This window comes from Acipenser ruthenus, chromosome 12 (genome assembly GCF_902713425.1).
Source record: "Acipenser ruthenus chromosome 12, fAciRut3.2 maternal haplotype, whole genome shotgun sequence".
Lineage (NCBI taxonomy): Eukaryota > Metazoa > Chordata > Actinopteri > Acipenseriformes > Acipenseridae > Acipenser > Acipenser ruthenus.
In genome coordinates this window covers 16,178,243-16,204,826 of record NC_081200.1, presented here as the reverse complement: position 1 = coordinate 16,204,826, position 26,584 = coordinate 16,178,243, and the positions used below count along the sequence as shown (strand labels likewise).

Here is a 26,584-nt window from a genome sequence, read left to right as displayed (position 1 = left end):
TGTTGTATGCTGCGTGTGTTAATGTTGGTGTATAGAGATTGGTACATGGAATATAAACGGGTCTGTGTTTCACGTGTGATTTAAATTGTATATTTGTATTTAGGCACGGGATTGCACATCACTGCACGTGCATTTAAAGTATAGTATGTGAGCACGGGGTTGCACAGAATTAATTCACGTGCTGGGATTCAAGTGAATAATTAATTAGTAATTGAATCCCAGCACAACAGTATATATAGATGCACATTTCTTTCACTCGGGGTTGGGTGTTCGGTGAGTGGAGAACGGGATTGGAGACGGAGGTAATTGTGAATTATAAAAAGAATAGTTAAAGTATCTGCTCACCGTGTTTGTCTGTTTAGTCCGTTTTTGTTCGTCTGTTTATTTTGGCCTCAAGTGCTGTGCCCTGTGTTTTTGTGTTACAACCTTTTTATTTTCGCTGTTCTGTTTATTTATTAAATGCTGAGCGAGACCATTCGCTCAGCTCCACCAAACTCCACCTCTCTCTTGTTGTTTTATTTCCTGGCTCTGGTCTGACACCACCCACTCCGGCCGTCTTTGTGACAGGGACACTTCACTTTGAAACACTTACGAAGAGTTATCTGCTCACAGCATTCCAACAGGACAAGGCCAGGTTGTGATACAACACAAGATAGTTAGATCTTCCTTGTTTTTTCCCCCCCACTATCAAAAGAAATCTTACAGCTGTTCCTGGGCAGTGTGACGCTGTGCACTGACCTTGTCGGAGCAGGTGTTGTCATCTGGCCCTCCTCCAATCACGAAGAGCTTGTTGGCACAGCTAGCCACAGCAGGGGAGCTGACTGCCTCTTTCATGGGTGCCACCTCGGTCCAGCGGTTTGAGAAGGAATCGTAGCACTCCACGCTGCTCAGACGACTCTGCCCGTCGTAGCCCCCGACTGCATACACCTGTAAGCAGACAGCACACAATCAGGATGCTCCCTTCTTTGGAATGATATCTCCCATTACAAATCATGTAGAATTGCGGGATCGTACTTCAGTCTTGCAATCACTGGGTGATGCGACCAGCTGGAGTTGAGAAAAACTCCCTTGGAATAGCATGACTTGAGATTGGAAATCACCCCAAGCAAGAGTCACACTTTTGAAGTATGAAATTAAAACACAGTTCCCTATAAATATTTCAATTAAGAAAAGAAGCTAAGAAAAGCCTATATATATATATATATGCAGTTGTCACAAGATTACTGCTGGTCTAGGGGTGTTAACAGCATGGTATAAACAGGTGTACTGGGACTAAAACAGACTTTGTGTTCTGCTTTTTCATGAACATTCTCTTGCAGACAATTACAAACAGTATACTTGAGCGATAACTACAGGACACATTGAGGGTACATGGATATAACCTGATATTAAACCGGAGCCAACATGTTTATACTATTGAGGGAAACGCTGGTCTCCCAGTACACTGGATGCAATGACCGATAATCAATTATTGAGGAAGGTATGATTATCAATGCCATTTCCTGAGTTCAAGCTGAATATAACAACAAAACAAAAGCAGAAACAAAATGGCCTGTTTAATTAACGCTAGGCCAGTACCTCAAAGGAAGGAAACGGGTTAATAAAAGTTCCCAGGGCACTGCTAAGATTTCAAATAGAAGCAGACACAAAGACTGTTCCTGTAAACACACTTTCCAGTTTACACCTTTGAACCAACCAATTGTATAAAGTTGCTGCCTTGTTTTATAATGAGCTGAAATGTAACAGTTTGGTTGTTTTACTTGCAAGTTTCTCTGACCAATCGGCTTGTCAGTGTAACAAGTGAAGTTGGTTACAGGACAGCCATAAGTATTACACAGCCAGCTTAACAACAGCATCCTAAACGTGTTTACGTACGCTCACTCCACCGGAATCAATAACTTAACACAGATCGAGTCAACATGTTCTTTTAACTACTTCTCTTTGTGATTCCTGAGGCTCTTAAATCAAGTTTATCATGTTATTGTTTTCAAACGGAATCTGCATTCACAGCACAGTGTTTTGTATTTTAGGGTGTGATTTAAGCTTCTGGCATAGTGTAATTTAAAACAGCTATTCAGTATCAACTTAACTTTCATAGTATCTTTCTGTCACTGAAATGTAATTGAATTAATTCTGAATGTATATCAAGTAAAATACTTATTACTAATACTTTCTAGTCTACATATTAATATTTTAGTATAATAACAAGCACAGCTAACCCTGCCACAGCTCTAAATTGAAAATTAGAGCCATCAGTATGATGAATAAGTTGAGGATCATGAAATATATAACATGCACACAACAGCACAGAACAAGAAATGATTAGGTGTTATTTAGCCAGTAGGTAAGTGAATGGGGAGCTAGTATCATGGTGAAGTATATTTAAATCAGTGAATTACAGTATGTGGAATAACGTTGTGTTCTCAAGATAGATGTAAAAATGGAAGTGTGCTATACAGATGGACGGATGTAGAGACACCACCACCATATATCACCGATACCCCCAATAATGTATGCCAAATAATGTTAATACCAAGTCTGATAATTTAATAAGTGTTTTTTTCCAAATAAATGGAAAATGTAAAGTGTGACATGTATCAAAAATACAGCGGTGTAGGGGCTCATTTGTCTGGTGGTTTCATCTCAGCCTTCGGCAGGGATTGGTTCACATCAGTTTTTGCTTGTCTGAATGGCAAGGGTGTTCATGTCTTGTAAGCTTGCAAAGCTGGGAGAGGTTTTCATTGGTAGCCTGCACCCTTTGCACATTTATTTTGTGTCAGCTCTTTGCCAGATCCAGTTATTCTGGTTTCTGTTACTGAATTTAAATTAAACTAGGGCAGCTTTCCGGACAAAAAAACAATCCTCAGCTCTTTATAAACATCTCCAACAGTCTCAACATTTCAGAGGATGTCTGTTTGAATGTCTTCTTTGTATAGTGCATCATTTTCATATAGAGGACTGTGCTTTATGTTCTGTTCAAAGGCATGAATGCTTGAAACTGCCCTGTCCTCCACCATGTCTATACGTTCAAAATGGGAGTTATGACAAAGCTTATAAAATGGCTTGGAAAAACCTTGGCAACTTGGAAAAAGCATTATTGGTTAAACTGCAACCAACATTTTAAAGAGGTAATTCCTACCATTCTATAATACTACAGTGTTATATTTGTAGGGGAATGCCTATGTCAGTGTGGTAGTGGCATTGTAGGTTTCAAGGTTTGGGAGGAAGATGGGCTCCTAATGTATCAGCATGCTGAAGTACTGTAGAATGCCCAGAAAGCTGAACTATGGAAGAACATAGTAAACAGCATTAACATCATAACATACACCATAACATTATATGTCCAAATCATGTGTTCAATTCAAGTGAAATGGTGTGTTGTTTTCCAATAAAGATTTTGAGTTTGGAATATTGTGCACCCCCATAGTAGCTACAATAAACTGGTGTACCATGTATCACTGTTACAGAGTACAGCAGCCTGAAGACTTCCTAAAGAACAACAGTCTCTCAATTATCATGCAACACATTCAAGACCGTGGGGAACAGCTGCAGGGAATCGCACATTGTCATGGTTTTTAATAACACACACTGTCTTTGGTAAAGAAAACAAAGAGTTCACAGTTAAAGTTCACGATCCGTTGCAAACACAGAAGTGAACTGAACAAGGTGTTCCAAAGCAGTAAACATGTTCATGACCAGGCAGGAAGTAGCCTGTTAAAACAGGAAATACACTGTTCACAGAAAGTAATGGTAATGTAAACCCCAATAGTTAACCCTTAGCAGATTATATATATATATATATATATATATATATATATATATATATATATATATATATATATATATATATATATATATATATATCATTTAATTATAATATATTTAATTATAATATATTTAATTATAATCATGTCAGTGAAGAAAAAATACATTGCTGTTGTTTGGCCCTAAGTGCTAAATCGGGACTGTGAAGAAAGATACTAGTTTAAAAGTGATGGATTAGAGCAATTAAATGTAGAGTTGAACCTTTTTAGTATTATAAAAACTAAGAAAATATACCAAAATAAACGAAAATTAAATGACAAACGTTTTGACGTTTTGTTTTCAACTGAGAAAAAACAAGTAGAACAGTATTTTTTGTTTGCATTGTGTGAGCCCATAATTGCAGAACGCTCAAGTCCAGTCTTGCCCATGTAATAACTTTCAGATGAATTAAATGATAAAGGATTATTCACAAAACATTGACAGCCCATTTTAAACATTATAAATGTAGAAGAATCATACTGTAGATTTTTTCATGGTAATTAGAGGCTCCCCTTCCCCCTTTCCACCTCTTCCCAGCTTACATTTTAAAATTCCTTCAAGAACCACATCCTTCTTTGGAAACTCTTCCCTCCTCCCCCAATAACGTACTCTTTTTTTCCCCCTGCTTTAACGTGCTCTGCAAAAACAAACAATCTCTCACACACAGATCTCCTGTACTTATCAGGAATGAATAATGAACTAAACCATCTCTCTAAAATAAACTTGTGGAGACATCGCCTGTAGGCAGATTCATTTATTTTTGGTTTATACAAAAATATGCACACACACATGTACAACTTTCAGCTGTTGGTTCTACACCGGCTAAACCAAGATCAATCCAAGTACTGATCTGACTGAATCTCAAATCAATACCCAATTATTCCTATTCCATACACACACCACCACTGTGTGAAGAAGTGTCTCCTACCTTCTATCCCAAGTCTATCTCCACTTCATTTCTAACTGGGTACTCTGTCCCTGGCTTTTGTGCAGAGTTTAAAGTATTGGATAGGGTTAACATTGTCAACTATTTTTAAGATTTTACTTTAACCAAGTCTAAAGTACACACAGTCTAAAGTCTCAGAGGCTGTCTGTAAGTGCCGTTTCATATGCACTAGAAAGCAATGCATGTTTAAAAATACCACATCCCTGGTTAAACAAAAGCCTGGACAGTTGGGGATACTTGAGGGCCAGGGTTAAACACCACTGCTTTTTATTATTAAGTTATTCATGTTAATATGTATTTAGGCCTTCTACAGTTGGATCATTATATCAAACTCCCTGCAGTGCGGTCAGGTTCAAAAACAGTTTATTTCCTAGCAACTGCTGAAATGCTTCCTGAATTAACAGTGCCCAGATTTTAACCCAGCAGTATTAGCATACAGAGCAGATTTTAAATGCAATGCCAAAGAGCATGCCAGTGATTACTGTAGACTCCAGAACTGCTGAATGGCTTACCAATGCCTGCAGGAAAACAAGACACTGAATCATTTTACATGATGCAGTCAGTTTAGTACAGAATCAGAGAACAGATCTAGTTGAAGTGTTGCTGTTACTTTTGTATTTATGTCTGCATTCATTTAACATTTCCATTCAGCCTGTACAGACTTCGGACTCCAGTTACAAGTTGATTACATTATAATCAATTATTTGGCCGGCTTTTTGGGGCAGGAGTATCCCTTTGGTTTCATTCCACACAGCTGATTTATAACCCAGGTTATGTGAACAATAACTATCAAAGAAATGATGTTGAAACAGGATACAGCTAAAAAGGGGATACAGCACAATAGACAATATTGGTAAATACAGTAAGTTTGTCATTGAGATTTAATGGCCACACAGAATATTACTCTGTTGTAAATAGTAGTAGTAAATTGAAATATAATACAATACATGTTGTTCTGTGCACAGTACAACATGTAAAAAGCCTACATTGTACATTACTAAGCTGATCATAATGTCAGCTTTTTTGAAACCTAGCTGTGCTACAAGGATGAAAGAGGCAACAAAAACCCCAGCTGTAATGGAAAAAGACAGAAGCATGTTACAATTCATGCTGCAACATGAACTTCCTTTGTACAAAGGAAATCTCATCATGATCTTTAATTTGGTTTAGAATACTATACACTAAAATATAACAGGTTCAAAGCCCAAACCTTACTGTTCATGAAAAGAAGACTGTAACTTAATTGCATAAAAGTCAGACTGTATCCCACCAGCTGGACATAAACTAGACCGGATAGCTTTAGTCCTTTATTATGTAAACAAAAGCTGCTCACATCTGGCAAGTTCCCATTAGAGGTGGTGAAAGAGTTTCGTAATAACAGGTTGATTACCTGGAAATGTTATTGAAGCACTCACGCTTCCGATAGTTAACGGCCCTGTCTATGATGTGGACATTTCAAATCATGAGGCCACACCCAACCAATCAAAACGCCTCATTTTAGAACTTGGAGCGTCTTATTTTAGAGTCTTATGCACTGTAAACTAGCAACTGATAAAATACATGGATAACCACATTCAATATTTACTGTGTTCTTATTTCTTTATTAGAAAATGATTTATAATTAGGGCTTCTGTTTTTCGGGTTTTATTAATTGTATTTTTGGTGCTTATTTTTAGCTATTTTCGAGTTTCATGTAAATCGTTTTTTTTTCGGGGCTTTCTTTTTTGATATACTGTATGAAATGAGTGTTTTCGGTTACTTTCCAAAATGCTTGAGCTTGTACCTTCTTTCCATTGCTGTCTTCCACAACTAAATCCCTACGGTCACGGGCACATTCTTCTGGGGTTTTTGTGTGTAGGCATTTTTGTACATTTCGCCACAATTCTGTTTTAAATCCTCTGTGTCAACTGTAATACAGCGCTTAAATCACACTAACAAGCCTCCATCCTGATTGTAATCTCGTTTTAAATAGAAATGTAGGAATGTGCTGTCACTCAGTAATTGGGGCGGGTTTAAAGTATTCAGAACTAATCAATGATAGATACAAGTCAGGAAGGTGGGACATTGCCCAGCAGCCCTGGAAAATGTATTTATTATTATTTTTATAGTAGGTTTTGTTTTTTTAAATGTGAAAAGGGTAAAGTCAACGTGAATAGATTAACCATTTCCACAGCTTTTACGGTGTTTTACTGTGTTTATTGGCTATCCACCAATTGAATTTTTTTGTATCAGGGGTGTTTTATTGGGTTGTATCGGTGAAAACCGAAAATCAGAAGCCCTATTTATAATAAAGCATTAAGGTACGAGAGGAAGTGGGTTACCGTGGATATAAGCAGTGACAATATAAACGGTAACCTAGGCAGTCAAGTACCTTAATGCTATTATAAAACGGATTTACTAACTTATTATAAACAAATAAAAGAGAGATAGATATAGTTTCTGAAGATTTATTAAGAAATGTGAAGGATAACCTTCCGCAATATAAAATAGTTCCTATGAACTACTGATACTCGCTGAAGATTTTCATTTTTTTGTTTAAGTTGCGATTTTACTTTACGTTATTAGTTTATTTTAATTATTTGTGTGTGGCGAGTTTAGCTGCGTGTACGCTCTCTCTATATGTGTGTGGCGAGTTTGACTGCGCACATGACTTGCTATGGCCTAGGAAAGTGGGCGGGGCGAGAATGACAGCTGTTGAATGCTGAGAGAATGGTTCTTTCAGTTTATGGTAGTTTCATCTTAATGTTTAAAATAAAGAGTGATTAAAACAAGCTCTGGTGTCCTGCCTTTTTGTTATTGTTTTCTTGTTTCTTTATTGCTGCTGCCGAAATCATAACACACCTCCACTGCACTTATGTTTTTTTTTGTTGTTTTTTTTTACTGGTATTTCAGTAGGCGCAGTGATACAATGGTGCCACGGGTCTAGTGATTTACCCAACTGTTACTATACCAGGGAATATATCATGGTTTAGAACCACTGATTGGCCAACCAGCATGCAGCATTCTAACAAGCTGTTTTATAAGTTAATATGTACAGTTATGGTATCTTATGGTATAAGAATGTCCTCTTGCCCACCCAAAGTGTTCACAAGAAGACACTCTTATACCATAAGAAAGAACAAGACACAGGCTCAATTGTAAGTATTATATTAATTACCTAATTACCCTCAAGAGGAGTTTGTGTCATCATGGCTTAATCCCAATAAAAGGTCAAGTGGCCTTACTCAAAACCCTCAAACATTCTAAAAAAAAAACTATAGAGAGTATCCTGTTGAACAAACCATATATTTTCATGAATATTTGTATGTGAGATGTCCATCCCACCCCTTCATTAAGGTTTCAGGCTGAGTGAACTGTGTTTTGAAAGCATTTAAAAGATTTAAAAACCTGTTTCGAACCAGGCGTTATGCAGTTATTATCACAAACAGGAGTGCCAAGAGACCTGTAATCTGGGGCCAGACAAGAACTTGTATATTACTGACAAAAAACATTGCCCACTATGTGAAATTTAGCAACACAAAACACATTCTAAAGAACAGAACATAAACACCCGGAAGGCCTATCATCCGGTTTCTAGTAGCTGACTGAACTCAGCACTTTGTCAAGTTATTATTATTATTATTTCTTAGCAGATGCCCTTATCCAGGGCGACTTACAATTGTTACAAGATATCACATGATTTTTTACATACAATTACCCATTTATACAGTTGGGTTTTTACTGGAGCAATCTAGGTAAAGTACCTTGCTCAAGGGTACAGCAGCAGTGTCCCCCATGTGGGATTAAACCCACAACCCTCCAGTCAAGAGTCCAGAGCCTTAACCAACATGACTAGGTAGCCCATTCCATACCCTTACCCCTCTCTGCTTTTCTGACCGTCCGCGAGTATCATCCCTCAGTGTCTATCAAACACGATAACTTCCCAGGAAATTTTAAATAAAAATAAAAACTGAAAATTATGGGCCTTAATTATGATGAAATAAAAAAATAATAATTAAGCAAATTAGCACCATTTCAACTAAAAACTCTGAACTGAAATAGTATTATTCTTTACCTTTCCCAGGAGGACAGCCATCTTGTGACGCCATCTGCCTTTGTTTAAGGAGGCAACCCTGATCCACATGTTAAGCTGAGAGTTATACATCCAAACATCCCGACCGTTAATCCGTCCACCTTAAAAAGAAAAGCACAGGATGAGCCAATAGAAGATTTATGCTTTCCACAGACAGTATAACCACTTCCTATTTCAGCAGCCAAAAATAAATATCAGCAGTTTAGCCTTACTGCTAAAGGAGTCATCAGTGCGATTAAACACTCTGAAAAAACATAAATATCTAAACTGTCTTAAAGATGACTTATTTCAATGCAATACAATGTCAGCAAATAGGAGGACTGTAGGCTTAAAACATGCCAAGTTCAAGAAAGATCTAAGGATGAATTTAATGCAGATATGATTTGGGTCATATGCACCAAGCATTAACTCCAGGACTTCAAGTTTATACCAGAAAAAAAGATGCTAATGGTTACAAAGCTTCAAATAAATAACCTAAGTGAATTGCTAGTTCCTTTGAAAAAAAAAAAAATGCTGCTAACTTAGTGAATGTGGCCCTTTGTATTTGAGGACAGAAGGCGATGGGCAGGGAAAATGAGAATTCACTGTTCTATCAGCAGTGAATTATCACTGTGTGATGAATTGTAGCTCCCCACACCTCACATCCATCACTTATGGATAGCCAGCAAGAATTACAAATATATATACAGTATATAAATAAAAAATAGCAGACTGGAAAAAATAAACAAAACTCTTAGAAATATTCCTAACATTCCACTTGGGAGTTCATTAAATATGCCTGAGACACTGTACAGACATACAGGAAATGGACAGTTTATGCACCAGTGGCTGGGTTTACCCTGGTCAACAATCCACTAAACTGACATGAGGAATTCCATGCATTTAAAGAGAAAATGGAAAATTGATGCTTAACAGAAAAGTTGCATTAATCATATGCAAATTGTTCAACTGCTATGCAAAGATTACTGAACCAACAACTGTAACATTCCTCTTTTACTATCCCTGCAGAGTTCACATAATACACCCACACACACGTTACCTTTCACTATCAACAAACATTCACATTTGGGGCAGATTCATGTGGTTAGTTAAAATCTTGCTGCCACCAAGATCTCAACAGGTTCAACCCTCCTCTGGGAGCACCTGTATTAAAACATTTCTTTTGTCCTTTAAAAAACTGAACAAAAACTCAGTGTAGTTCAGTGCGTGATCTCTATTGCATTCATTCCTTTTAAAAAGCCATCTAGCTTAGGATTGACCTGTCCTGTTCACTTCCTCCTTCTTTTTCTCGGTTATCAATAGGTTGATTATATATATATATATATATATATATATATATATATATATATATATATATATATATATATATATATATATATAGAGAGAGAGAGAGAGAGAGAGAGATTTATCTTCCAATATCCTGACCACTGTTTGTAAGCAGGGCTCAATGATGTTAGAGAAGCTTGATAATAGCCAGTAAGATCAAAAGACGGTGTGCTTAAAATGAATTACAATATATATAAGTCTGAACATGCCAGACTCGCACAGTGAAAGGAAATGCAAACCAGTATGATGGAACTATTATCTGTAGCCCCTTTCAAAATATGATCTTACCTCTTATCTGCATATGAACTCTTCTGTTTTCTAACCTTTATTTTCAATTGGACTCAAAAACATTTTTCCTGACACCACACAACAGTTTTACTTTGTGTAGTTCAGGTAATAGGACCGACCATATGAATCTAACACGTGTTATTGGTTATTGACAGGAAAGACGCCAGTGAAGGGAAGTACAAGACAGTCTAAAAGCTTGTCTTGTGAACAGAATTCTCTTTAACCGAGTGTAGTACCAGATATCAAGTTTTGAAACCCACATGGCAGAAGGGATGAGCCTACTCTGTACTATTGCTTTGTTAAATGCAACAGATTACCGCACAGTGCCTTCAAATAAGTTCGGGGAGCTAAAGTATATTTACTGATCTCTTATTAATTGAAAATGTAAACATCCGTGGCATAAATAAGGTACCAATATGTCATGAAAAAACAATGACATCGAGCATTCAAATAACATAGAGCATGACCTAGAGCATAAAAATACGATACAACAAATTAAAAAAAATACAATACAACAAATAACTAGATCAAGTAACCAGTGTATTTGTCTGAAATGTATCTATTAGTTAAAATAAAAAGTTTATTTTAATACAGTCCTTCACAAACTTAAGTAGTGCAACAATATGTTTTAAAAATTGTTTAAAACAAATTGAAATATGTATATACAGTATGTTCTTATTGATGTAAGCATTCGTGTATAAACAAGAGATGAAAAATCATTAATTATGGTCTGTATGTCATGGACAGTAAGTGGAAGAAGGAGAACAAACTCCCACGAAGGCTTGTTTGTTATTGCCACAGCCCCCCATCACATAAATACCATAATTCTTGTTTTTTCATGACATATCCTCTATTTAGTCAACCAGAACAAAACCTAATTTAGATTAGAGTACAGATATATTTGGAATCTGGACCAATGGAGATTAAACTCCTTTGATAGCAAATGATATTGACACAATGGGGAAAGAATCGAGAAACGCTGACAAGTTAAATACAGCCTACCTCGCAGAATAGTCAATATCGTCAAATAATGACGACATACTAAATGAAGCCAGTCACGCTCTGCCTGGCCTCAAAGCTGTATGTAAACAATGAACTCCCTGAGGCTACAACTGAACTTCTCTCAATCTTCATGTGTAAAGTATTTGGCATTTAGAAGTGCTGGTTAACATATAAACCCAGGGTAAACTGTAAAGTGTTTTTTAGTTTAGTAATTCGTGAAACTCAACACTCCAACCAGTATTACTGGTATGGGAAGCAACAAGTACAAATAAATAGAATTCATGCAAGGGAGGAATAAAATTTTGCATTTAATCGTATCCTGATGTAACTATCACGGACACTGTTATCTGCTCCGATACTGATTCGTATTTAGTAATATACTTGTACTTACTAGAACTGAAGTCATTGTATTTTATCTTGCTCTTAATTGTATTAATACTAGTACTGTGAGTCTTGAATTGTTTGTTTACGACTGTAAGTCGCCCTGGATAAGGGCATCTGCTAAGAAATAATAATAATAATAATAATAATAATAATAATAATAATAATAATAATAATAATATCAGATAGGAAGCTGAAATATACAGCATGTAAATACAGTGACTCAGGACATCTTGTTATAAAACAGAATTTCAAAGTGTGTGGTTTGTATCATTGGCAGGTAAAAAAAAAAAAAAAAAAACAACAACAACAACAACAACAACAATGTGGCAGAGAAACAGTTCACATTTACCAAATAACAGAAATGATAGAACACAGAAAATGTAGGCACTTACCTCAGTATGACAGCCATATTAGGTCAGAGATAAATGCCACGGTTATCTAGCAGTGCAACAGTGACAGCTTTGTAAAATAACAGCTACAAAGTGTTTTCCATGTATAATACACATGATAGACCTAGAGAATCACAGAATACAGTTGCATATGACCATAAAATAGTACAGCAAGTCTGCCATCTTAGGTCAAAGTGAAGGGTGTCATTAAATTTTCCCAAAAGAGTTTCCACAACACTGAAAATATGAAGTTGGCCTCCTAACGGTTGATGTTAAATTAGCAGTTGAACTGGCATCATGTGAGAAGTACATGCAAGTTCACCTCATGGCTGTGCTTAGTTAAGGTCCACAGTTTACTGTATTTCCAAAACACATTTAACATTTTCTGCTGCCTTGCTCTGTTCAGAAATAGCCAAGACATTAAGGTGTGTTATAAAGATTTATTATGCAGCAGACAATTAGAGGTTGAGTCAGCTGGGAGGTTACTGCTCTTAAAGTGGTTTACAAGACGAAATGCAAAGCAAGCTTTTCTCTGTAAAAATGAGGGAATAGATTTCAATTAGGAGAATACTTTGTTCCCTAGAGTTGCTATTTATTTATATTACTGCTGGAGAACATTCAGAAATATTATTTTTAAGCTCCTTTTGTGTGCCTCTCTTCCTCTCTCCCACGTGCCTCAGAGCAATGTTTACTCTTTGGGAGCTAGTAGAATGAACCTGGCTCACATGGTTATTTTGCAGAAGATAAGACTGACTCAGAAAAAATGAAAAAACAGCTGCCAGAGGACAAAGGCTTCAAGCATGTTTTTTTTTTCATATGCTTCTTGGTATTTTTTTTACCATGAAATTAGGATAAGCTTATTAGTGCAGGGATATAATAGGGTTAGGTGATGCAAAAGTAAAAAAACAAACATTCATGCTGAAGATTTGGTCAAGGGTGAAAGACCTGCAATGATGTACTGTAGAACTGTTTATTTTTGCAGGGAATATTTTGTTTGTCTCAATGGTGTTGTCATGTTTGTGTAAAATACCAATCGCACTCCAGGCTGTTCAGGGTTTCTGCCATGACTTTGGCCTTTTCAGATGGGACAGCTGTCCATACACCCTCCCCATTAGCTACAGCAACAAGAGACAATCCAGTATTCACAGGGAGTCTCCTCTGTGAATCACTTCATCTTGTATTTAAAAAAATAACAACTTCACGGCACCAAGCTAACAATTCGTAGATGACATCAGAAACTGCTATTTGTAGTCGCTGCCATTTACAGCTAATGATGCAGTGGCATTTTAAATCATAATATTAAGAAGTAGGTGGGGCCAGTTGAGTTGAAAGGGCCACAGCATCTTGTGTTTTCTTAGAAATCAGGAAGTGTGCAAAAAGAGCAGGCAACTAGGATTCCACAGGCTTATAAAACATCTGGTGGATTCAGATACTGAGAAAAGTTTTACTGCCCGGGGTATGTTCCCACACCTATTTTATTGCCTGTTTTCTCAATGCCAGATATATTGGACACTTGGAGCAACAGAACACAGGCACGTCCATTCATTAAGGGTGTGATGCTCCAGGTGTCACGTAATGTCAGTTTTACTATTTCAGCTGTAAAGCAGTTGTTTAGGAAAGTTTTTACCATGTTAAAAGCTCAGATTGCTCAGTAACATGAGAAAGCAGATCACAATGAACTACTGCACATCCACGGTCTCCCCATGCGGACAGGTGCCTCCATATGCACGTACCCCCAGATTCCGATACTCCTAATAAATAATGTCCTTTTCAAGTTTCATCACTGAATAAGCAGTTCTCTAGATGTATGTAAAACTGTGGCAGACAGTCAGACAGAAAGGCAGACTCCATCTACCACCCATTCTGGGACACTGTAGTTAAATGGCCTTAACCAAGATTTATTTTTTTATTTTTTTTAAAACCTTGGCTCCACAGGCTGTACAGGCTGTCAAACCAGTCTGCTGCGAGATATACAGGCTTAGCAAGTGGGGAAAAGTCAGGTCGGATGGGAAGTTACCTGAGACGAGGATGTCATTCCTCAAAGCGCAGACTGCATATTCAGATTTGGTGAACTCTGGAAGTTTGGCCAGAGACTTCCACTCTCCCGTCACTGGGTCGTAGCATTCGGTGTAGGGGAGGTTAAAGCCCCCTACTCGCTCGCAGCCCCCGACCACCACGATCACCTCCGAAAAGCCTGTGGATCTGTAAGGGAGAAAGGGCAAATCAGCAGGGGAATAATAACATAAGGACAGTGATGAATGAGAAGAGACCATTTGATGCTCCTCCAGTTCCTAGCAGCTGTCTGATCGCTTGGCTTGCCTGTTCTTAAAAAGATCCCACTCAGTCACAACAACTCTCTGAGTTTCAAATAGTCACCTATATTCTGACCCGGTTTAGTCCTTCTTTGTATAAAAATGTTTAGATATTCACTAAACATCATGTTAACCCTTTGTTTTGTTGTTACTTTTATATTCTTTATTAATAATTAAATACTGATCACTGTTTTACTAGAGTCCCTAGTGTGTAATCCCAGTGTTTCTGAATGTTCGATTTCCTTTTTTTTTTTCAGGGTGCTTCTTTGTGAATTGGTGAAAGGTGTTTCCAGTTAGGATTTTAGGAGATGGGGACACTAAATTGCAGTAAAAACATGTAAAAGAGATTGGGGTTATAGCTAAGTAAATTAAGTACCGCACTCTAATGTCACAAGAATGATGGTTAGCTGGTTCAAAACATATCTGCATTTACATTGGAAGCGTTTACCCGAAACAGCAAAGTTGTTTATCTTTCATGTACATACAGGCTACTGGTATTTATTAGAGAAGCTTGTTGTTTAAATACTTTTTTCCCTCCCATCACTACTATTCCAAAACAGTTCCTTAAAATCCTTAAAATACAAATTCTAGCTACTAAGTTACATAAATTCGAAAAAAAAAGGAAGACACTAGTCAAAACCGGTTTGGAAGGAAAACAAAGAGGCGTGCTGGAATATGAAATTCAAATTCCCCAGAGACAGGAAGTTCAGCCCTTGGGGAGCTCCTTGTCAAGACAAAGGCAGCAGTCAGTTTTCTGCCTGGATACTGACACTGCACGCCAGACGTGATCCTGATACGTGACACCCAGCAGTCATCATCTGTTATGCATGCAGATACCAGCATAAACAAATCAGCTCGGCGCTTCAGAACAATGAACCTTCCTTTTTTCTGCTGATGTCTTTTCTACACAAAGATTACACCTGTATCCTGAAGTTCCCCTTTCCCAAGGCAGGTTAATAGTCAGTTTCTAAAGCATGTATTATATAGCTTATAACTATTCCCTACAATACAAAACAAAGTCCTCTAACTCCTTTAAAACAAAAACGGAGAAACCAAAAGAGATGTGTGTGTGTGAACAATGAGACTACTACAGCAACAACTAAAGTCATGGTTCAAGTACAAAAACCACACTGACCATAATGCTTGACATGCAGGAGGAAACTTTTATGGATCTAGGTTTGTTATTTGTTTTGCACAAAACAATAAATGAAACTACTGAGCTTGTTTGTCTTCCCCTGGTTGCGTAAGCAGGCATAATACACATGTGTGCACCACACACTACACATGTTAATAAAGGAAACAGTAGCTGACCTATACACTGTCGTCAAGTTATACTTTTATTGTGTTGATTAAATGTAGGACATTGAGTCACATCATAGGCCGGTGAAGCATTCAAAGAGTTGAATAACTTTATTAAAAAAAAAAACAAAAAAAAAAAAACACACAACTCACATTGTTTTTTTTTTAATCAATTACATGGGCAGTTCTCAAATAAGTAAAAATGTACAGAATACACACACACGCCTCCACTACTATCCTTGCTTTCATAACCCTGGTGCACAAACTGGCAAAACAAATTATCAAAAACAAGACGACATGTAGGCCTAAACGTGACACAACTGAGAGTATTAAAAACCCAAATCCTTACACCAATACAGTTTTCTGTAAATTACACTCAGGGGACGCACATTGTGTCGTGTTGAAAGTAATATCATACTCTGAGGATTACTGTATATATCATATCATATCATCACCATAAGCCTACCGATATCATTTAAGCAGCGTTACAAACACAAAATCCACATAAAAGTACCTTTGAAAGTCTTCAATACAGAACTTGACATTTACTTTTACTCAGGTTCCCCTTTCCTTTAATCTTTTAATGTGAGCAGATAGAAAATAAGCCACCTGTCTTTATTTGAATCCTCAGTTTGCTTTCATCTTTGACAAAAGACTATACTGCTTGTAGTGGGCAAATAGCAGAAATGGTGTAGTATATTTCTGCAGAGAATATTAAGTCAGGTAGTGTTCTTTTTAGACTAGAAAATTAAAAGGGAAGGGGATATAGAAACACAAATAAGAAACTAGATGGTGAGAAGTCTTCAACGAAGACATTTTGAAATGACTGTGTGTTGGTGGCCAATAACTTAAATGTGGCGCTCTGTATCTATTACTTTACCCAATAAGAAATAATACGTCCCTGTCAAACATATGCAAACCTGCCTGGTCTAGCTAACACTACACACTGTATTTGATGAAGTTACACTGTTTTGCTGAACACAGCTGAAATACCATTACTTTAACTGAAATGCGATCACTATACTTAAAACCACGTCCCCGTTGTTACATGCCAAGCATGAAACGCTGAAAATACACAACATCACGTTGCTATTTGTGCTACAACTATCAAAACTCAGACTTGATAAACAGTGAAAAGTTACAGTCCCTTCTATATGAATCAGTTATGTTCACTCAATTAAGAAGTGAACCAAAAGGAGTAAGGCTATCACTGATATTTTCCTATATCTATGGCATCCTGTTTAAGTCATACATTTTGGCAGTATGAGTACCAGGGTCATGAAAGCGACAATATAGAGGAGGCCTATGTGTAAGTCACTTATTCCTCTCATTTGATGTATACTGTAGCTGCACTAGTTTCCACCCCCAGCCTCATGACTTGTGACCCCTACCTGCGAGGTCTGGTCCTGGGCGACATCATCTCGTTGCCCAGCACATGGTATCTCCGGGCCTCGTGCAGCAGCTGGTAGCACTCAGGTGAGTTCTGGATGATCTGGTCTCCCTCCACAGTCTGGACGAAGTAGTTGGGGTGCAGCAGGGGCATTCTAACGTGATGGAGCAGCTCCTTGAGCATGGGCCTCCTGTAGTCCACATCGTGGTAGACCCAGCGCATGACGGCCTCAAAGACCGTCTCTTCCTTGCCAACGACCAGCTCGTCACTGGAGATGATCGCCACCAGCTCGTCCCGGCGCAGGTCCAGGAACTCCTCATGCTGGGCCACATCTGCGAAGTTCTGCTGAGCATAGGTCCTGCAGCGGCTGGCAAGGTGCTTGAGCGAGTGGGTGTCTGCAAAGCGCTGGATGCCCAGGCAGTTGCAGGGATCCAGCTGGTCCTCCAGGAACTTGGCGCAGGCGTCGCGCAGGGCCCCGATCTGGAAGAGACTGGAGGTCTCAAAGAGGAACTGGACGTTCTCTGTGGTAATCTTGGCCTTGCCCGTGTAGACGTACTGCAGGAAGCTGTCCATGGCTTCAGCCAGGATGCCGTTGATCTCCACCAGCATCTCGCGGCTCTCGCGGTGGTCGTTGCAGAACATGGCCCTGAAGTAACTGCTGCAGGCAGAAAGGATGGCGCGGTGGCAAGGGAACTCGCGGCCCTCCACGCAGATGATCACGTCGGTGAAGAGACGGCTATCCCTGAACTCGTTGAACACCTGCAGGATGCTCTCAGCATGAGTCGACCCCGAGCAGAAATCGAAGATGTCATGGCTCCCCAGCGTCTTGGAGTCCCCCTCGAAGACCTTCCGCTTGGTGGCTGGGGAATCGTGTACCCCATGGTCGTCCCTGTTTAATCTCCTGCCTAGGATTAACACCATGGCTGCATTCAACTACCTGCTCACTCTTCCGCAAACAAGCAACACAAGGGCTGTTCTTCCTAGAAAGGAAAATACACAAACATTAATTTCAATTTATAGAGTAACTGAATTGAGAATAAACACTCTCATACTGAAGGGACAAGGTAATTAGATAATTACATAAACAAAATTACTGAGTTACATTGAAAAATTCAACAGATAGAGAAATTCAATCTCGACTTCAACTCAGGAACAAAGTATAAACAAACAAATAATATTATCTTCACAACAGATTTCAGCAAAAATATTATGATTTCAGTTACAGCACGCAAGTGAAAACATGATAGCAGCTTCACAACTGTCAAATCACTTTTCAATTGCCAAACTGACAAAAATGTAATGGTAAAATCCTAATGCAGACAAAGTCTATCAATGGGGGGTATAGCATACTCCAAAATGATAAAAGTAAGTGAATCCAAAACCATTCCAACATTTGAAGACACTGACTATGACTTCTAGTCGAAACGTAGGTCACTAAATGTGTGCTTCTTGAGTCTTGAGTGGTTAACAGTTATGGATGCCCAGACATGACTGTCTGAAGCAGTACTATTTATCACTGAAAATGCTCAAAACAATTACTGGTATCTGCTGGGTTAATCAGCTGGGGTACCCTTATCAAAGTCTACAAAGTGTAATAAAGCACAGTGAAAGTATGGTAAACCATAGGTAAGCATTGTAAAGCCCAGAGAGTTCTGCTAAATAAACAAAGCATATTAAAGACATAGCAAACCATACTAAACTATGGTAAATGTGTAGTATAACCAGAGGGAACAATACAGGAAAACTGAAATATTACTGTGCAAAGTGAGCGTGGTAAACTTTTATAAGGGTAGTTCCAGCCCTAATGATAAAGATATTTGTATTTGTATATGATACTTTGTATTGTGATATTTTGTAACAACTGTTTAAGTCACCCTGGATAACTGTGTCTGCTAAGAAATACAGAATAATAATAATAATAATAATAATAATAATAATAATAATAATAATAATAATAATAATAATGCCTAACAAATGTAATGTGAGTTAGCACTAAAAACAGCAGCCTCAGAGCTAAACGTTTCAATTCATAACATACCTCCCCCCTCCTCCCCCCCACACAACTCCATGAATCTGGAACACTAGGTAAAAAGGTCACCCAGAATATTGTGCAACCCTTGCTGTTGTTTAGCCACAATAGGACTTTAACGGGTTAAAATAAATGCTAATGAAGTTCAGAAATGATGCAACATCCCGTGAAAAACAAGAACTCAAGTTGAGCTTGAAAAGGAATCAGCACTCAAGGAAATGAAGTTCCGTGTAATCCACCATAGCACCTGCACTGAAAGGTGAGCCCCTGGGCGAGAGAGAGGCAATAAGAGGACATACTGAAACAAAGCGGGAACCAGCTTTAACCCTTTCCTGCCCTAGGTATGTTCCCAGATCTTCAATGCTTACTTTCTCAAGATCAAATATATTGGACACTGGCTAGCAATGGGCTCACTTGTATAAGGAAACACTCAGGTCATAAAAAAAATAAAAATAACATTTCAACAGGGAACAAAGTGTTTTTTTTTTGTTTTTGTTTTTTGTAACTGTTTGATTAACTGTTAAGTTTTGATTATGAGCTTTTTAGGCTTTTAAAGTTACTCCTAGACAACATAAAACATATGGTGGATTTGGAGTAATTACTCACTATTAGCAATTTCAGAAGTATACATCTGCTTTCAGTTTAAATGCAATGCTCTGTTTAGCTCATTCAGGTTATGTTGTTGTTGTAAACACACAATAGCCTGCTCATATTGTTCATTTACAGATATTCTCAAGACAAGTTAACAACTAATCAACGTATTCACTAAAACATGTATTAAATGTGAAGTTTTGTACAGGACTCTAACTTAGTTTAAGGCTAATTAACAGCTTAGTTGACCAAATTGTTTTGTGACAATAAATTCCCCTTTAAGATCTATCATACTTCATGGAACTAAACATTTAAAATGAGGAAACACAACATTTATTATGAATACAAGATCCTCTAAGAAATGAAATTTGAATTAAAGTAAAACAAGACATACTGGCCCTTATTCAACACAACTAGCATTTCCCAAGGTATGATTATGTACTGAAATACACAAATACACCCTGAAACTTTCTTGTGGAAACTATTTGATCAATAACAAAGCTATAATCATTAAAATATGTCTTTCAATATATATTTTAAAGGCCTTGTGAAAAGGGACCACTTAAACTACACCTTTCTCTACGCAGTTAACAAGCAGAACCACGTGAGCAAAATACTGTGGCACAACCTTATTTGAGCTCCTGAGTAGCTTCACAGGTAGAACTTTTAAGAAGTGCTAAGTGAGTCACCTGTTGGAAAAGTCTGGTAATTACTGTTCTTTACAGAAGATATTTCTCCACTGACTGACAAAATTATTGAAAGCAATGCATGGAATACATGATTTCTTAATTAGGCTACTTTTTTAATTAACCTAATCTTAAAGATTAAAAATCCTGCAGTTTGGTCAGTGATACATCGAGCCTGTCCAGCATTTATAGCTTTACTATTCAGCATCTCAACAGCATTTTGAAGATTGTGCATGTTTATTCCTAAACTTCTCCAGCCAAGCTCTTCCATTCCATTGTACAGCATGCCTTGAGTTCTGCAAGAACCATTTGATTTTTTTTTCTTTCTTAACTTCATACTCGTATTTAATTAATCTGATCACTACCTATTCTAATTAAAATCACTTTACAATACTGATAAAGCATAAGGCACCAAGTGCCTCAATAAATTAATGAGAAATCTTCTAAATATTAAATTGTCTAAAATATCTAGCTAATATTTCTGTTCATATAGTATTCTGAAGTTAGGTCTGTTTAAGTTATTATTAGATGTATAATTATTATTGGAATAAGTATCTGCATCATGTATAATGTCAAATGTTAAACATATTGACTAAATATATGTTATTCACTAAACGTTTTATACTCAAGTGTTATTGCCAGCTGTAATTTTGCCGGATTCCTGCGTTTTGTACAGTCACATGATGGCTTGGCTCTAACCTGTAGTCAAGATAACTAAAACGGACGGTTCTGAATTCCGCTTTCTAGGTCTAACTTCCACGTGGTCAGTGTAAACTCGATTCAGATTTGATACTAAATAAGTAACATTTAAACGCGCGTATGCACAACTGAGAACTGTACAGGATATGCAAACTGTGCCCTCCGGTGATGAAACTTGATCTGTGACGCACATCAGAAACAAAGGATTTTTTCCAAGTTCAACAACACAAAACAAGGAACAAATTATTGTGTACTGTACATTAAAACAACGACAATAGTTTAGATGTATTTTTTTAAAACGATTCACTATGAATGTTGCTATTACTGTTTTTAGAATTGTTTTTAAAAAAAAGCCATTTATGTCACGTATAAAACAATCTGTTTCTTTAAATGGATGTAAACAAGAAGGGTTCTATCTAGGTCACGTGGCAGAACAAAACATTTCGCAATGATTTCGGGTTTTATTATTGTTATTATCATCACCTCTAGAGTGAGGACATATGCAAAATACAAATATGATAAACGTTCTCTACAAATACAACTAAAAAACAGAAAGTGGATATTTAAAGTAAATTACACCAGCACCACTTATCAAAAGCATCAACATCTCGTCAAATTGCAAAACAAAGTTATGTGTTGTTTTTAACTGTAAACTGTGTGGATGTGTGTGTGTATATGTTGTTAAAGCTGACACCCTGGGATCCTTCAAGAAGCTGCTTGATGAGATTGTGGGATCAATAAACTACTACAAAGAAACGAGCAAGATGGGCTGAATGGACTCCTCTCGTTTGTAAACTTTCTTATGTTCTTATGTTCTTATGAGAGAATTGGTCAGGGGTCTGAATACTTTTCAAAGGCACTGTGTGTGTATATATATATATATATATATATATATATATATATATATATATATATTCTTGTTACAGAAAATGTATATATTAGAATAAACACATACATAACTTAAAAATAATACTATAGTATCACTGTTTTTTTGCATTGTTATTTCAAAATGTAATATAATAACTATATAAATAAAAATTAATATTAAACTTGTTTTAAAAAAAATTACATGTGGTTTGTTTGAAAAGTAAATTGTCAAATCAAATCACTTTGAAAATGCTATATTACCATTTAATGTTTTCCGTTCTTACCTTTCAATAATTTTGGTGACGTTTCTTGAGGAGAATAAAAAAATACAGCAAAATCAATATATAGTTATAAAGTTGTTTTTTTTTCTTCTGCAGAAAATTTAAATCAGTTTCTGTTTTCACTCAGCAGATGAAAGTGGACACTATCTCGAAATATATGTAACATCAGTATATTCTTTCTTGGACCTCACATTCTGTCTTTCTGATCAAACAAAGCACTTTATAAACATCGGTTTGTACAGTACCGTCATCAGGAAACACGCAAACACATGAGAAACTAAATCAGCTGGAGAGCGGTGAGTTGTGGGAAGTGTATTTCTCAACTCAATCTGTTCAAGAGAGAAACAGGGAGGCGAAGCATATTTTTACACTACATTTCCCAGAACTTTGATCGAACCGGTCCCGCACGTGTCTTTGCTTTCGTTGGCCGGTTGTTTTGTTTGCAAACAATGTGCCTTCTCAAGTAAGCAGGTTAGCATATTTACTGCGCAACAAGGATGCAGGCGACCGAGGAAGGAGTGTTTTTTCAGCGTTTTTGCAGGAACATTTGACAAGTTTTTATAAAGGTGTAGGACCCAATATCTTGCTTATTTTGGCGTTTTCTGTTAATTTTTACTAACAGCTTTTGGAAATAAGGCGGTAGGGGAATCAATTGCATTAGTCCTGCTGCTTTTTGAGCTACACAAATAGCCTAATGTATCATTTATAACTTCCTACTGCTGCAAGTTGAACAGGGGCATGCCTATGTCATACATGCCAACAATCCGTATGTGGTCGGGACAGTCCCTATTTCCTAGCAAATATCCCGCGTCGCGATGCATAGGAATAGTCCCGATATTTACCCATAGAAAAAAAAAAATTTATTCTGCACAGTAGAGTTAGTGAAAACCACACGTTGTGCTCTTCGTGCTGCTGACACATCTGCTGATCACTAACTTATACAAACGTATGAACGCTTCATTATGTCTATTTTTACTGTCATGGTGGTCGTGCGTGTTGAGTTGGGGGGATACATAAGAACATAAGACCATAAGAAAGTTTACAAACGAGAGGAGGCCATTCAGCCCATCTTGCTCGTTTGGTTGTTAGTAGCTTATTGATCACAGAATCTCATCAAGCAGCTTCTTGAAGGATCCCAGAAACTCATCAAGCAGTTTCTTGAAGGATCCCATGGTGTCAGCTTCAACAACATTATTGGGGAGTTGGTTCCAGACCCTCACAATTCTCTGTGTAAAAAAGTGCCTCCTATTTTCTGTTCTGAATGCCCCATTATCTAATCTCCATTTGTGACCCCTGGTCCTTGTTTCTTTTTTCAGGTCAAAAAAGTCCCCTGGGTCGACATTGTCTATAACTTTTAGGATTTTGAATGCTTGAATCAGATCACCGCATACTCTTCTTTGTTCAAGACTGAATAGATTCAATTCTTTTAGCCTGTCTGCATACGACATGCCTTTTAAACCCGGGATAATTCTGGTTGCTCTTCTTTGCACTCTTTCTAGAGCAGCAATATCCTTGTTGTAACAAGGTGACCAGAACTGAACACAATATTCTAGGTGAGGTCTTACAAATTCATTGTAAAGTTTTAACATTACTGCCCTTGATTTAAATTCAACACTTTTCACAATATATCTGAGCATCTTGTTGGCCTTTTTTATAGCTTCCCCACATTCTCTAGATGAAGACATTTCTGAGTCAACATAAAATCCTAGGTCTTTTTCATAGATTCCTTCTTCAATTTCAGTATCTCCCATATGGTATTTATAATGCACATTTTTATTGCCTGCATGCAGTACTTTACACTTTTCTCTATTAAATGTCATTTGCCATGTGTCTGCCCAGTTCTGAATGTTCTGACTGTCTAAATCATTTTGAATGACCTTTGCTGCTGCAACAGTGTTTGTCACTCCTCCTATTTTTGTGTCGTCTGCAAATTTAACAAGTTTGCTTACTATACCCGAATCTAAATCATTAGTGTAGATTAGGAATAGGAGAGGACCTAATATTGATCCATGTGGTACACTACTGGTTACCTCGTTCCATTTTGAGGTTTCTCCTCTAATCAGTACTTTCTGTTTTCTACATGTTAACCACTCCCTAATCCATGTGCATGCATTTCCTTGAATCCCTACTGCGTTCAGTTTGAGAATTAATCTAAAAATACGTCTATTATATGATAATGAGTATTTTTTGCAAATGACTCCTCCCATGTGTCTGATGAATACGCCCCTCCCCCTCCCCCAATGTTCTGACCATGAAAAACTTAATTCAGTTGCTAAGCTATTTACAAAAACATAAAATCACATAACTTCCAGGTCAGTAGATGACCCTTTTACCTTTAACCTTAATTGTCTAAAAAAAAAAATTTCTTATCTACATTTAACACTAGAAATAATATCCCTGGTGCCCCTTTTCTCAGTTGAGGATCGTTTGGCTATTTGCTTTGGGTCTTGTCTGTCATCCACATGTCACACTAAGTTTTTACATATATCAAGAAAAGCGTTTATTCAGTGATGATCTGAATATACTATAGCATGAGTATCAGAATCTGGGTGTATAGTATAGCCAACATTACTATTGAAATATTTTAAAAAGACTATAAAGGTAGGAGCTGCTCTGGTTGAGGATATTTTAGAAATACCTCACAATAAATTGAAAGATGTTCTTAAGTGGGAGGTGGTGTAGTTCAAGTATTACTAAACGAGTAGGTTTCAATTCAAGGTTTAAATTGTCCTGAAGCATATCCCTGCACTCCCAGAGTTACTCATAACACTGTCATAACGGCTGAACAGTACATGTATCCTTCAGAAGCACTTTGAAAACCGACATAACATCACAATAGTATAGTAATAGTACAGTTGTGTACGTATACCTCGACTTTAACAAAAGCCAAAGTACAATTGTATGCAGACAACTAAATCATTACATTATTAAGCATTCCACACTTACGCATCTCCATTTACAGTTGCTGCTCCATGAATGTGGTAGCCCAAGTTAAAAAAGCTTCGTTATACCGCAATCAGATAGTGGGATTGCTATGAAACTCTACCATCAAATCAAAGCATACCCATGAGTATTATTTTTTTTTAAATGTTTGGATTGTATTCATGCAACTATTCTAGACTTGTGTTAATGAATGGAAACAGATTCAACCCTTCTTTAAAACTAATCCTGAGTAATTACAATATATTGTACCTGTTTAGTATACCAGTCTGTCACACCCTGTAAGTTATTGTATATTCTCATGAAGGGTCAACTGTACATATTACCTTAAAACATCTATAGTTGAAAGAGAAGCAGGAAGCATAGTTTGTGGTTGGGCCACAGAACCATTGCTGTGTCATTGTGGTGCCCCGGTATTAGCACTAAAGATTGTCTGGTAAAGGGAAGTCTACTCTGCTTCTCATGCATTTACAGGGATTCGTGTTCTTTCTTCTGTCAGTTACTTACCCTTCCTCAGGAACCTGTTCTAACTTCCTCCTTATGTGATATTTAGCTGTTAGAAAATGGACTAAACAATTTTAGGGTAGTTGGCACATCTCTAGCCATATTGGTTTTCAGGTTCCTCTTTGCATTTGTGAATTTTTTTCTAAACCTTGTTTTGTCTTGTCTTCCTTGTGGTTTTAACTGCTGACATTCTGATAAAACATACATAACCAGCTTTTTAGAAGTAATAGACTAGAAGTCTTTCTAAATGTCTTTGAATCTAAACATTTGTCACTGAATTGATTTGGTTTCTTTTAGTATCAGTAAATTAAAGTGTTTGTTTAGTGAGTGTTTAATTATGGATAATAGTACCAGTTTTATACTTCTGAAGCAGCTTGTGACAGGGTAGCAGCGAGACAGAGACTCGGAAGCAAGGAAACTGCAGTACAAGCGCTAAAGCACACTTTAATACACAAAAAGAATGCAAAAGTACAAATAAAAAAGCACAAGGGGGAAAAAGGTTAAAACAAAAATTGTTCAGGTTGGGCAGAGCCTTCACTGAACGTTTACAGACAATACAGAGACACAAAAACAACACAGGTTCACTCACCAAACTCCCCTCTCCAGATCGACCCCTTGGCTCTCCTTTTATGGCATGTGGCTGGAGCCTAATTAATCAATAATTAGTGATTATCTAATTAAGGCTCCAGCCACATTCTCACATTTTTTGGCAGGGAGGAATTAACCCAACCCTGCCAACCACCACCAAACACCAATAAATATACACGGCCAGAGC

At 37.3% G+C, this 26,584-nt stretch overlaps 1 protein-coding gene across 1 annotated transcript in view; it reads right to left on the bottom strand.

Annotated features, from left to right (window-relative positions):
* Nucleotides 1-22,649, bottom strand: part of LOC117417371 (kelch-like protein 24) — a 29,747-nt gene extending 7,098 nt beyond the window's left edge. The window contains exons 1-5 of the mRNA XM_034029494.3: nucleotides 22,369-22,649; nucleotides 17,214-18,192; nucleotides 14,229-14,413; nucleotides 8,805-8,923; nucleotides 739-927 (exon numbers count right to left, since the gene is read on the bottom strand). Coding sequence (XP_033885385.1) covers nucleotides 739-927; nucleotides 8,805-8,923; nucleotides 14,229-14,413; nucleotides 17,214-18,133 — 1,413 coding nt within the window. The 5' untranslated portion in view covers nucleotides 18,134-18,192; nucleotides 22,369-22,649. The remainder of the gene's footprint in view (nucleotides 1-738; nucleotides 928-8,804; nucleotides 8,924-14,228; nucleotides 14,414-17,213; nucleotides 18,193-22,368) is intronic.
* Nucleotides 22,650-26,584: the final 3,935 nt, after the last annotated feature.